This window comes from Neovison vison, chromosome 10 (genome assembly GCF_020171115.1).
Source record: "Neovison vison isolate M4711 chromosome 10, ASM_NN_V1, whole genome shotgun sequence".
Classification (NCBI taxonomy): Eukaryota; Metazoa; Chordata; class Mammalia; order Carnivora; family Mustelidae; genus Neogale; species Neogale vison.
Genome location: NC_058100.1, coordinates 67,025,615 through 67,039,240, shown reverse-complemented (window position 1 = coordinate 67,039,240; position 13,626 = coordinate 67,025,615). Strand labels below are relative to the sequence as shown.

General features: G+C 35.6%; 1 protein-coding gene across 4 annotated transcripts in view; it reads left to right on the top strand.

Annotated features, from left to right (window-relative positions):
• DENND1B (DENN domain containing 1B) overlaps window positions 1-13,626 on the top strand; it is a 269,435-nt gene that overhangs the window by 185,075 nt on the left and 70,734 nt on the right. For all 4 annotated transcript variants that reach the window (XM_044267544.1, XM_044267542.1, XM_044267545.1 and 1 more), the window contains one exon: window positions 10,089-10,190. In XM_044267544.1, the coding sequence (XP_044123479.1) occupies window positions 10,089-10,190 (102 nt within the window). The remainder of the gene's footprint in view (window positions 1-10,088; window positions 10,191-13,626) is intronic.

The window sequence follows — 13,626 nt, the reverse complement described above, 5'->3', positions numbered from 1 at the left end:
CTGAACAAATGATGCAGTCATAGGACTTTTCTCAAAAGGAGCATATGGTAGTGATATCCCACTGTGTGTGTGGAGATATAGATAGATAGATAGATATAAATTGGGGAAATAATTTGTTATTCATGCTGCATATTTCCATTTGTGGTTTTGTTGACCTGGGGGGTAACTGCCACTGCTCATTCTGCACCTTCCTCCTCCCTCAGTCTTCAGTGGTGTTGGTGGGGAGCCAGTGGGATGTGGGCTGTGAGGGAAAGCCCTCAGGATGATTTGAATGTCCATTTTCAAATGCAAATACTAAATACCTATACTAAATGCTGCCAAAGAGGAACTTATGTTACAAATAAACTAGAATGTCTGAGTGACAACTCTAAATAGGTTGTTGCTCTTCTCAGATTTCCTCACTTTTACCTTCTGAATGACACACGAGCACTATTGACAAATAAATGGTGCTTACTCTTACTCACAGAGAGAAATACACAAGTCCTCAAAGTTGTTGGAAAGTGATTTAAATAAAACAGTGGATATTTTGATTTTGGGGGATTTTAGCCAGCAGCAAGTTAGTTACTTTTTAAGAATTCAAAAATGTGAGTTCAAAGTAATGTGCTACATGGATTGAAGAAACGTGGTAAGAACACAAGCTCTAGAACCAGGCTGCCTGGGTTCAGACCCTCCTGCTGCGACTCACTAGTTGAGTTTGGGCAAATGAATGTCATAGTGCTTTAGTTTCCTCTTGTGTTCTTTAAAAAAGGTAGTAATTCTTCTTGGGTTATTTAGAGAATAAAATATGTTCATAAATGTAAGTTACTTAGAACAGTGTTTGGCATATTATCAATGCTTTATATATTTGCTATTATTAAAAATGACATTTTAGAAGTACTAAGTTTGGGGAGGAAGATTCCTCTAACAAAACTAAAGTACCCTCCTCTGATTTCCCAAAAGAAAAACACTGTTATAAACATGAGAATACTTGTAGGTGATTGTATTAAATAACTAGTAAAGGGTCATCAGTTGTACCTCTGTGTATCATTTGTATCACAAGCTATTAAAAATAAAAAAGTCAATTTTTGACCAACAGCTAATGCTAATGAAATGTTTGCCCAAGTTAAAATACTGCTTAATATGTTCAAAGGCATATTCTTGGTTATCCTAAGAGCAAAGAAGTAACACTTAGATCTAGTTCTTTGAATACTTGGGATGCTGTCATTTGTTTCAATCACTCAAGCTTTTCTGGGCAGCTCTGAGCCTTGCTAATGGATTTAAAGGTGAATTCTTTTTAAAATAAAGATTGGTTGGTAATCTCGGCCTCTGTTTGGCAGTTTGGAAGAGTTGTCCTTTTAGAATATATTTCTTCAAACATTATCAGTAAATAATGTTATATTTTGTGATTAAACTCAAACAATTTAAGCACAGTATTGGTATCCATAATTTAAGTGGACATTCACTAAATCTTTGCCTTCAAGTTTTCATTTAACAGATTTGTAGCTGTCAACTTGTTAGAGATATAAAAATCCAAGTTGAAATGTACATTTGCTCACCCCTCTTGGTTTTATGGTTACTAAAACATTTTAGGCGCCCATTCATCTCATTACCCAAGCTTGAGTATAGACTTTTTGGCTTTAGAAATGGTTGTAACCAAGGAAATATTTGTTGTGTATTTGGAGTCTCGTAAAATATGGTTGCTTTTATGGCACTTTCTTTCTGCTCTTTTTTTTTTTTTTTCTTTTTAACAGAGAAGGAATCTTGCTTAACTGCTTTAGCAAAAATGTAAAAATTCAGCACCACCACTATGGGATAGATAGAACTAGGGACTCTAATAGTAAGTGTTTCATGAAAATAGAGTGTTTTTCTTTAAATTGTGGAAAAGAAAAATACATATTTTTCATAGTATGTATAAAACTAATACATTGCTCTATTAATCTTTTTAAGTGTTCAAGTTTAGAGTTCTAGAAACAACTGTGTCTAATTTAGAAAAATCAATTTCTTTCCGTATCTTAACTTGCTGAATCACAGGCAAATGGAACATTGATAGCTAATTTTATTCAAGACAGATCTAATAACTTTAGGACAAACTCATATAATAATATATACAGAGAGAAGATTTTGCTGTAAATAATGATTAAAGTTTATGATTTAAATATAAGGCCTTTTTTCCTCAGTAATTTTCAGCAGTAGAAAAAGTATTGTTTTCATGGTTAATAAACCCTGAGTGTAGACTTGTGGTACCTTACATAATAATAGCACTGGGATACTTGGAAGAAGAATGCTATATAATCTGAAAAATATTTTAATATTATTTTCTGTGAGAACCTGAATATATTTGACCATTCCCTTGAGAGAACTGATAACTGAGTATTTAAGAGATTTAAAAATTTAAAAATACCATCGTTATGCAGGCATTTTTGCTTGTTTATATTTGTTACATAACAGTGACATTACATATTAAGCCCAAGTGTATTAGGGAACTGAATAAGTATTATGTTGATACTTTGTTTATTATATTTCACATTTTTATGCAGCATCATTCTTCATGAAACCTTAATTTTTTTCAATATGAATCCTTACTAAGTCATATATATCCTTAAAGCATTAAGATCTAATCCATGTTTTTTTTTAATTTTAATATTAACATATAATGTATTATTTGCCCCAGGGGTACAGGTCTGTGAATCATCAGGCTTACACACTTCACTGCACTCACCATAGCACATACCCTCCCCAATGTCCATAACCCAACCACTCTCTCCATACCTGCCTCCCCCCGGCAACCCTCAGGGTTTTTATATATATATATATATATATATATATATATATATATATTTATTTATTTATTTTTTATAAATAATAATGTATTATTAGCGCCAGGGGTACACCATAGCACATACCCCCCTCCCCAATGTCCATAACCCCATCACCGTCTCCCTATCCACCTTCCCCCAGCAACCCTGTTTGTTTTGTGAGATTAAGAGTCTCTTATGGCTTGTCTCCCTCCAGATCCCGTTTTGTTTCATTTTTTTCTTTTCCTACCTCCCAACCCCTCCACATTGCATCTCCATTTCCTCATATCAGGGAGATCATATGATAGCTCTCTTTCTCCAATTGACTTACTTCGCTGAGCATAATACCCTCTATTCCATCCACGTCATCGCAAATGGCAAGATCTAGTCCATTTTTAAGTATGTTCTTGTTCTTGCAAAGTTTCCTTCTCCAGAAGACAATATAGAACTTGAAAGATATCCATCCTTAAAAACACACTAAACAAAAATACTGATTTGATGATAATCACTTTGAGACTGAACATAATAGTAGGGTAGGAAAAACAACACTATCTCCTCCATATCTTTCTTGTGTCTTAATTATCCTGTAAAAATAATTCAAATTATTAACCAGTGGATATTTACTGAACACTCAGAATACAAATACTATGTTGAGTATTACAATAAAAAGTGCAGAGATATATAAGGATATAGTCCCAGACCTCAAAAATGCACAGGTGAGATCTATAAAAATAACTTTTAATACAACTTAGAAAATAAATGCTAAAAGAAAGTTACACCCTGGATTTTCAGAGGAGGGAGAATTTACTTTTTTATGTTAAATATGGAATCTAAGACTTTGCGAGGTAAATGATGTATTCCATAAGGGCCAGATTTATGCTGCTGGAGGGCATCTCTAATTCATTCTCCTGCCACAACTACTTGAAGAGTCTTATTTAAATACCATCAGTTGGGGTTATGGACATTGGGGAGTGCATGTGCAATGGTGAGTGCTGTGAAATGTGTAAACCTGGCGATTCACAGACCTGTACCCCTGGGGCTAATAATACATTATACGTTTATTAAAAAATTAAATAAACAAATAAATAAATACCATCAGGTACAAATGACATGTAGTTTTCTAGTGCACTGGCTCTAATGATACCTTTTTCCTTCCCATTTATTAGTCATTATACAAGGGACTAAGCGTGACATTTGTTATTCTGTGGATAATCTTGAATTTGAATCTGCTCTGATTTGTATGTTTTAACAGGTAAATCAAGTATGAACGTTTGGTATTTTTATTATTATTAATAACAAACTACATAGAAAGCCTCATCATAGAATGCCCAATAGGTTGTTGATTCATTCTTAGTACATATTTGCTGATTGGTGTAATCCTTTATAGGCAGGTAATGTGACAGTTCATTTCTGGAAAGTCTGGTTCTCTTCTCTTAAATAAGAACTTCATTACTACCCTAGTACAGATTGTATTTTTTCTTACATCCTTTCATGCTCTTTTGTGTGTGACAGTCTATGGAAACGATTTTAGCTTTAGTTCCTTTCTGTTGCCTCATCACTCTTCCATGGAGCAAAAGATTCAGTAGCTTAGCCATCACATCAGACTTTTTTTAAACTTACTTTATTTGAATTCAGTTTTTTGCTTTTTACCATGAAGAATTTTTCTTGTCCACACTTTAATGTCTCTACATGATTATTCTGTGTTTCCACAGAGCTGTATTCTTCTTTACTTGCTTTTTCTGTCAATAAACAATATAACTTTTAGAAAATGAATTGGATTACCGATGCATATTTCTCAGTTGCATCAGTCTTTTTCCGTAAGTAATGATCAGTTTAACCTTCATGCTTGATTCTGTGCAGATAATTCCTAAATATATGTTAAAGAACAAGTTTTCCAAACTTGGATTTCTACCCTTGTCCACGTGCCTTCAAGCATCTTCCTTGCCTTAGCCATGCCAGGATGGACATTGCTGGTGTCCTGACCAGATCCCCTGTTCTGCATGGCATCCTTTTCAGAGAAAAACTGTCCTTGGCTAAGTAGGAAGGGCTTCCCCAGGCACCTCTAATCTCCACACTCCTCCCACCAGGGAAGACCATGCTTAATGAATGACTGATAAAAGGTGTAAGAAACTGGCCTCCTTGCTTCAAGATGGGAATAACTCTGCCAGTACATTTGATGCTTTTTCATAGGTTTAAACTGAGGTGATTGCCAGCTGAAATCATATCGTTGCTTGGGTTTTTTCTTCTGCCCTATTTTGCTTCCCTCAATGCTATTTCGTGAGCATTTTCCACCAACAAATCACTTAAACAAGAATCCTTGTCTCAGGCTTAGCTTAGAATCTGACCAAAGACATATCCCCAAATTTATTTTATCAACTTCTTCTTAAACCTGGTTTGTTTCTATACTTCTGGTCTTTAAAAAATTGTATCATCCATCTTTTGATTCTCAAGCTTGAAATCCAGAAGTCCTCTTTGACTTCTGCTTGTCTTGTTTCTGCAGATCAGTGGTTCTTAAACTTTTTGCCTCTAGATGTCTTTATATTTGTAAAAATCATCAAGGGTTTTAAAGAACTTTTGTTTATGTGGGCTCTGTCTTTCTCTATTTACCACATTAGAAATCAAAACTGGAAATATTTTAAATACTTATTATTTAAAATTAATATAAAACTACAGATGAACATGAAACATTTTTTGAGAAATAGCTATTTCTAAACAAAAAATAAAAGAAGAATGGATTTGTTTTATATTTTTTCAAAAGTATATAGCTTAAAAGAAGAGGGCTGCGTTCTCATATTTGATTCTGCTTTCTGTCTGTGGCAATATTGCCAGTCGTGTAGGCTCCATTGGATCTCAAGAGAAAATAAAAGTGAAAAGGGCAAATAATGTTTTAGCACTGTTATAAAAATAGTTTGGATGTTGCAGACCCTGTCAAAAGGTCTCAGTCCCTGGACCATGCTTTGAGCACCACTGCTGTACATCAGTTGATAAACAGTCCTATTGATTTTGCAGTAAAATTGTACTTTTACACATTATATGATATGGAATAAATAAAACATTTCATGTAGTATTGAATACTCAGAAATGGGATAATTTGAAAGCATAGACTGAGTCTACATCAGGCTTCTACAACTTATATACTCCGTAATCTTGAGCAAGTTACTTAACCCTTTCCCATAGTTTATTCCTGTATAAAGTAAGACAACAGTAAGTTTGAGGTTTAAGTGGATTAATACATGTAAATTGCTTAGAACAGTACCTGGCCCATAATAAGCATTATGTAGATATTAGCTATTGTTATTATTATTAGTGATAGTAATAAGTACTCTATCAGTGTTGAGTAATGGTAGTCATCACTTTCTCTTTCTACCGCCTGGTTCATCTTTTCTTGCCAGATTTGTATTTCACTATTACTTGGTCTGCCTATTTCCAGTATTTCCTCTTGCCTGTTAACTTTCCTTTTAAAGATTTTATTTATTTGAGAGAGAGAGAGCACGAATGGGAGAGGACAGAGGCTGAGGGAACAGGGAGCCTCGCACAGGGTGGGATTTTCAGGACCCATGAGATCATAACCTGTACCGAAGGCAGACACTTAACAGACTGAGCCACCCAGGGTGCACTTAACTTCCCTTTTAAGACATACAATCTTGTCACTTCATTAGTAGATATTCTGTGAGTTTCTTGATGTCTTTAAGAAAATAACTTTAGGGCACCTGGGCAGCTCAGCTGGTTAAGTGTCTGCCTCAGGCTCCGCTTATGATCCCAGGGTCCTGGGACTGAGTCGCATGTCGGGCTCGATGTTCTGCAGGGAGTCTGCTTCCCCACTTGTCCCTCCCCGCACTTGTTCTCTCAATTTCTCTCTTGCTTGATCGCTCTCTCAAATAAATAAATAAATAAATAAATAAATACACACTAATACCTCCCATAGGTTTAAAAAAAAAGAAAATAACTTTAGAATATAATTTAGGCCTTTTCCAGTATGCTTGACCTATGTTTTACTTTTCTCTGGTACTTTCCGTAATTCATAACCATTATCCACTAGGCCTTAACCAGTCTTTTATTATCTTTGGCACTTTCTCTAGTGCATACCCATCCCAAACACACTATCCACTTTTTGTCTGTACCTGCCTCTCTCAAGACTATGTTTTCCATCTTTGTTTCAGAAGGCTTCCATTAGTTTTCAAAATCAGCTCAGGTTTCCTCTGTGAAGCCATAGAGGCTTCATGAAATCTTTCATACTCAAGTCAGCTGGGAATTAACTGGGCAACACTGGACATACAGTCACTGTACTTGGAGCAAGAAAAGTTTTTGAAAACCACTCCATCCTAAGCTTGATTTTTAACCAGATCATAAGTAAATCGGAAGATCCTAAGCAGAGTTCCTTATCGGGCCTTTCAACTGAACTCAGATTTAAAAGAACTTACACTGGGAAGTCATTTATAATTTGTTTGATATCATACACACCCCAGCATGACAATGACTGAGTCTCTTCTGTATTAAAACAAAAATTTAGAGCATTGTTAATCAAGACTTATTTTTCTTTCCCCTGAGAGAAAATTCCAATATGTGTCAGGTTTGTCTTTTTTGTTATTACCAGAGACTCTAAGTAAACAGGCTGTGTTAATCATCTGAAGGTTAAGTTCAAAGCTTTTACTATGATTGGTGTTATCAAAACTGGATGGACAGCATATCTGAACTTTCTCTTTACTATTTCTCTTGAAAGATTGAAAGCATTTACTAGAAGATTAATGAGGACAGAGCTGGGCCAGCACAAGTCACATTGGCTAAAAAATAAAAACTAAGTTAGCCCAACTCTTAAGAAGACATAGGTAGATTTTCCTCTCATCCATTTCCCTCACCTGGAGATTCTCCATCCCCTTGTCTTCCACTCCTTCCAGTCAAAAGAAATGCTACATTGTAACATAGAAAGTATTAAGTATTCCACTATTAATGGTAACTTTTGGAAAAATCATAGATGCTAATAAAATACAACTTACATGTTAGAGAAAAATCTTTCTAATAAAAACTGAAATTATCAATTGTACTGATCACTGTGTAATAATTGTGGTATAGTTAGAACTGCCATTGAAAACAATGATTGTATTTATCTTTAAAATTTGTATTTACTTTTGGAAGAGAAAATAAGTGGTATGGAGCAAATCTTAGCTCACTTGCTACTTTGTTTATTGACTTAGCAAACATTTTTGGGCTCCCAGTGTAACTAGATATGATGCTGATACCTGTGATGCAAAAACAGTAGACCTTTTTCTTAAATAGGATTGCCTATTTGTTGTAGCCGCCCCCCACCATAGAGTCTGAGTTGTAAATTCTTTAATAGTGGCAAATATGGTGATTTTTGATTATACAAAATATATTTATGTAAATGACTCTAATTTTTAAAATATATAATTTAGAATCATCTTATGGCAGTTAAGAATGGCAATAATCAGTATCAAAATAATAATGGCAGTTTTATTATGAGGTCTTGGCTGGTGGCTGATATGGTTGTCTTCTCTAATAATTTGAATTTTATTTTCTTCTGTAGCAATGCTGTTGAAGAACACTTTTTGTGATAAATGAAATGTTCTGTATTTGTGATATCTAATAGTAGCCATGGACTACTTGTGGCAATTGAACTTTTCAGATGTGGCTAGTGCATTGAGGAACTGAAATTTTAGTTTTATTTAAATTTTAAATTAATATTTATTAATAAAATAAAATATTTAATTAATATTTGTTAATATATTATTTGCTTCAGGGATACAGGTCTGTGAATCATCGGTCTTATACAATTCACAGCACTCACTGTAGCACATGCCCTCCCCAATGTCCATAACCCAGCCATCCTATCCCTCCCCTCCCACCTCTCAGCAACCCTCAGTTTGTTTCCTAGGATTAAATCTCTTATGATTTGTCTCCCTCCCTGGTCCCATCTTGTTTCATTTTAATAAATTTAATTTAAATTGCTGCATGTGACTAATAGCTACTATTTTGAACGGTGCAGATCCATAGTATCATTAGCTTCCATCAGCCAGTGATAACAGGTGAATTGCTGTTAAATTGTTAGTCTCATTTCATTCATGCAGGAGCCAATTTTCAGAATTTTATTTACAGATACCTGTAATCAAGGCATTGAGTTGTCCTTAAAATTAAATTATAATTAATATTTTTTCAAAGTTCTGTTAGAAGAAGAGGTTTTTTCCTTGTTACTGTCAACATAGAGATGGCTACAGGATTCATTATCATCAGTGAGTCATTGTCACTTATCTCAGTTGCATTTGGATTATGTTATTTCATATCCATTTGGATCACTTATCTTCACAAGTATTGAATGGGCAAGAGGACCATTCAGGTTACTGAGGGAAGTAGCAGGTGGTAGAGATCAGCAAGTGAGTGACAATTTTCTGACATCCTGTATGGGAATAAATGGAATGAGTGGAATCTGTATTCAGAATTTAAGTTCTTGATAGTTTGGTGGAGGAGCAAGCTAATGGAGCATAAGCTACCAGAAGACATTTGCAAAGTTTTGGTTACTTTAAAAATAGGATAAATTGGGACGCCTGGGTGGCTCAGTTGGTTGGACGACTGCCTTCGGCTCAGGGCGTGATCCTGGAGTCCCGGGATCGAGTCCCACATCAGGCTCCCAGCTCCATGGGGAGTCTGCTTCGCTCTCTGACCTTCTCCTCGCTCATGCTCTCTCTCACTGTCTCTCTCTCTCAAATGAATGGATAGAATCTTTAAAAAAAGAAAAAAATAGGATAAATTAAAGGAGATACAGAGTGGGACTTAATCTAGAAAGTAGCTAATCAGAATTGTATGTGAAGTAATGAAGAGAATGTTATTGTAAGAACTTTTAATTAATTTAAAAAGAAATTAATGATCATATATAAATGGTAAAAAACATGCAGCAATTTTTATAGCAAGAATATTTTCTAATTAGGATAAAACTGCAGTTGTTGACTTTTTTCAGCTTTGCATACTCTTTTTAATGCTCCTAATTCAATCTAATAATATTAAACCTTTGTTTTTAGGAGATTTGTTCGTACTTTGAGGAAGTGAAACTAAGCAATTTTAAGACCCCACGATCCTTGATTAGGAAGCTCTAGTAGAAGCTTGTCAGTAGAGGAATATTTTTCTCCGATGCTGAAATCCAGCTTTTATGTCTAAGAGTCTGTTTGACTCCCTTTAGACTTCCAGCACCTTGAAGTTGATTCTGTGTCTTACACCCCCCCGCGACCCTCCATTTGCCTTTTTAGAGAGACTGTTTCTCTCTGACTGCCTTTCTATTGACACCCTAAAATCTTCTTTTCTCTCTAGGGTGAGCCCATCACGTTCTGTGAGGAGAGTTTTGTAAAGCACCGCTCAAGTCTGATGAAACAGTTCTTGGAAACTGCAGTTAACCTCCAACTTTTCAAGCAGGTAAGAGTGGACCTCCACATTGCCTTCTGTAACAGATTACAGAAATGTAACAGAAATGCGTAACACATTTTTATCACTTTTACCAGAAGTATGTCAAAACCCTGAGTAATGTCTGTTTCTGGAATTACAGGAAATTTTTTTTTCTCTTGTAACTCTGTAGTTATCGATAGCATAGCACTCCAGAAAATGGTAGAAAAGTAACTTTGTTACTAAAAAATTCATCATTGAATGTGCTGACCTGATGGTCTGAGGAAGGGTATTCATCCATACAGCTATGAAACCAACATGACTAGTTTCATGTAAGGCATCTAGGAGTTTGCTCTGGTAGATTGGTACTGGCTAAATAAACCATATTTCTTGTAGGACAGTCCTAGGACAGTCCTAATGTAATCCAGTTTATAAAAACAGATGTCATAATTATAAATTTAAAATTCAGAAAAAAATTCATAGTCCTACTATGTATCTTTATTTTTGGCTCAGAAAATGTAAATGCCACTTCGAAATGTAGGTAGCTTAACATCAGAATTCAGAATGTTTATAAGGACTAGTTCTTTCATTCCAGTGTGTGATCATAGCAAGTCTCTTACTTCAGGCTTTTCTTAGTTTCTGTTTATGTAATTTAAATTAAGTTCTAAACACTTTCTTTTCTTATACTACATGATAATTTAAATGTATAGTTACTCATGTGAATTCAGCAGTTAATGAACCTACAGTGGGTCATAAACCACTCAGGGCCAGGGTACAAACATGAATAAAAATTCAGTAATGCCCTTGAGAAGCTGAAAATCTAATAGAATCCTTTAGACTGTTTGGAGAAAAGATACCATGTAACTTGAGATCAGCTTTAAACTAAACAAGTCATTTAATTTGATAGTGACAAAACCAACACTATTACCTATATTCTGAGGAAGTTTTGAAAAATAATTAGAAAATACTCTGGGGGGTGCTATAACTGCCTTCTAATATGTGAAGGTTTACCTCAAAGAAAGGCTTAGATTTGTACAATACCTAGAAGAAGCAGAATAAGGCTTGATAGGTTTCAGGGCCCAAGATGTTTTGTGAATTTCTAAAAATGGATGGGTTACTTTCAGTGCTCCGTCTCTAGAGGGCTCCAATATTATACTGAATTGTTTCCCAAGGTTGTGTGAGGACCATGGGATGGTCTTTATAAATGCTGAAGTATCTAGCAAGTGTAGCCCTGTACTAGTCTCCTAGTGCATGCGTCTTGAGTTAAATAACAGTACCCTTTTTGTATTTTTGTCTCTCAAGGAGGGATAGTACTACTGCCCATTTTCAAAACCGAATTGTGGGGTACCTGGGTGCCTCAGTTGCTGAAGTGGCTGCCTTCAGCTCAGGTCATGATCCCAGGGTCCTGGGATCGAGCCCTTCATCATGCTCCCTGCTCAGCAGAGAGCCTACTTCTCCCTCTCCCTCTGCCTGCTGCTCTGGTTGCTTGTGCGCTCTCTCTCTCTGTCAAATAAATAAAATCTTATTTTTTTTTTAAAAAAAAGAAGAAAAGTAACTTTTTTTTTAAAAAGATTTTATTTATTTACTTGAGAGAGAGAGAGAGCATGAGAGGGGAGAGTGTCAGAGGGAGAAGCAGACTCCCTGCTGAGCAGGGAGCCCGATGTGGGACTCAATCCTGGGACTCCAGGATCATGACCTGAGCTGAAGGCAGTCTCTTAACCAACTGAACCACCCAGGCGCCCAAGAAGAAAAGTACCTTTAAAAAAAAAAAAAAAAATGAGTCGTGAAGGTCAGAATATATGGGGGTCAAGAATTGAATGGGTGGATAGAATATCCAACTTACTACTTAATCTTTCACCATGAGAATGTAACTAAAGTCTTTTCATTAGATGTAGTTTAGACACAGTAATTTTTTTTAAAGATTTTATTTATTTATTTAACACAGAGAGAGCAATCACAAGTAGGCAGAGAGGCAGTCAGAGAGAGAGGGGGAAGCAGGCTCCCCGCTGAGCAGAGAACCCGAAGTGGGGCTCGATCCCAGGACCCTGAGATCATTACCTGAGCTGGAGGCAAAGGCTTAACCCACTGAGCCATCCAGGCACCCCAAGTAATTTATATACTTAAAAAACATTTGTATTTTTTACAAATCAGATAGAATTGGGTTAGATCTTGGCGCTATCACTTAATAGCTATTTGTTCATAAGTATCTGTTTCTTTTTCTTTAAAATAGAAATACCACCTTAACAGGGTTGTACTAAAATTTATGTTAATTAATACATGTATACCTGAGCACAGTATACAACATTTTGTAGAAGCTTTAATTATTGGAATTATCAAAAATAGAACATAAAATAGCTATGTTTAAGATGTTCGGAGAAATAGAGGATAAGCTTTAAAAATGTTCAGGATATAAAAACATTCAAGAACTGAAACCAATTTTAAGAATGTAGCAGATATTATTCTGATAGGATGCATGTAATTGAAATGAAAGGAAATTGATGGGTTTAAAGGCAGATCAGATCTAACTGAAGAGAGATTTGCAAAACTGGAAGATATATCTGAAAAAGAAATTAGCGAGAAGATAATGCAGAGAAATGAAGAAATAGAGAATGTAGGAGAGGTTAATAGACATGAAGGGTAGAGTTGAAAATATCCAAAGCCATCTAATCAATTCTGAAAGGAGAAGACAGAAGATGGAGAAGACGTAGTAAAGGACAAAGCCAGAACCAATAAAATACACCACTTTATAAATTTAGGAAGTTCAACATATCCAAACTGAATAAATAAAAAGAAATCTACAGCAACACCATATATTCGGCTCTAAAGCATTAAATAATAAGGGAAAATTTGAAAAACAAGAGGAGCAAGATAGATTACCTTCAAAGGAACAATATACCGAAAGCTGGCTTCACAGCGACAATCCAGAAGATCCTGCCATATCTTCAGTGTGTTGAAAAAAAAAATATCCAGAATCTTCTGACAACTAAAACACATCCTCATTATAAGAGTAATACAGGGGTGCCTGGGTGGCTCAGTGGGTTAAAGCCTCTGCCTTTGGCTCAGGTCATGATCTCAGGGTCCTGGGATCGAGACCCGCATCGGGCTCTCTGCTTGGTGGGGAGTCTGCTTCCCTTCCTCTCTCTCTCTGCCTGCCTCTCTGCCTGCTTGTGATCTCTGTCTGTCAAATAAGTAAATAAAATCTTAAAAAAAAAAAAAAAGTAATATAAAAACATTTCCCTCCAAAAAAACTGAATTTTCCCCTTGTGTTGGCTTTATTGATGTGACTACTTGGTTAGGCTAATATCCCCAATTACTTTAAGTGCTTCTCTCAGTGAAGGTATGTTTACAGATATAATTTAAACTTCTAATCATTTGACTATAGATAATGTGAGTAAGCCTGTCTGAATCAGTGGGAATGCCTTAAACTCAGAACTTAGGTTTCACTGGGAAAGAGAAGAAATTCTACCCA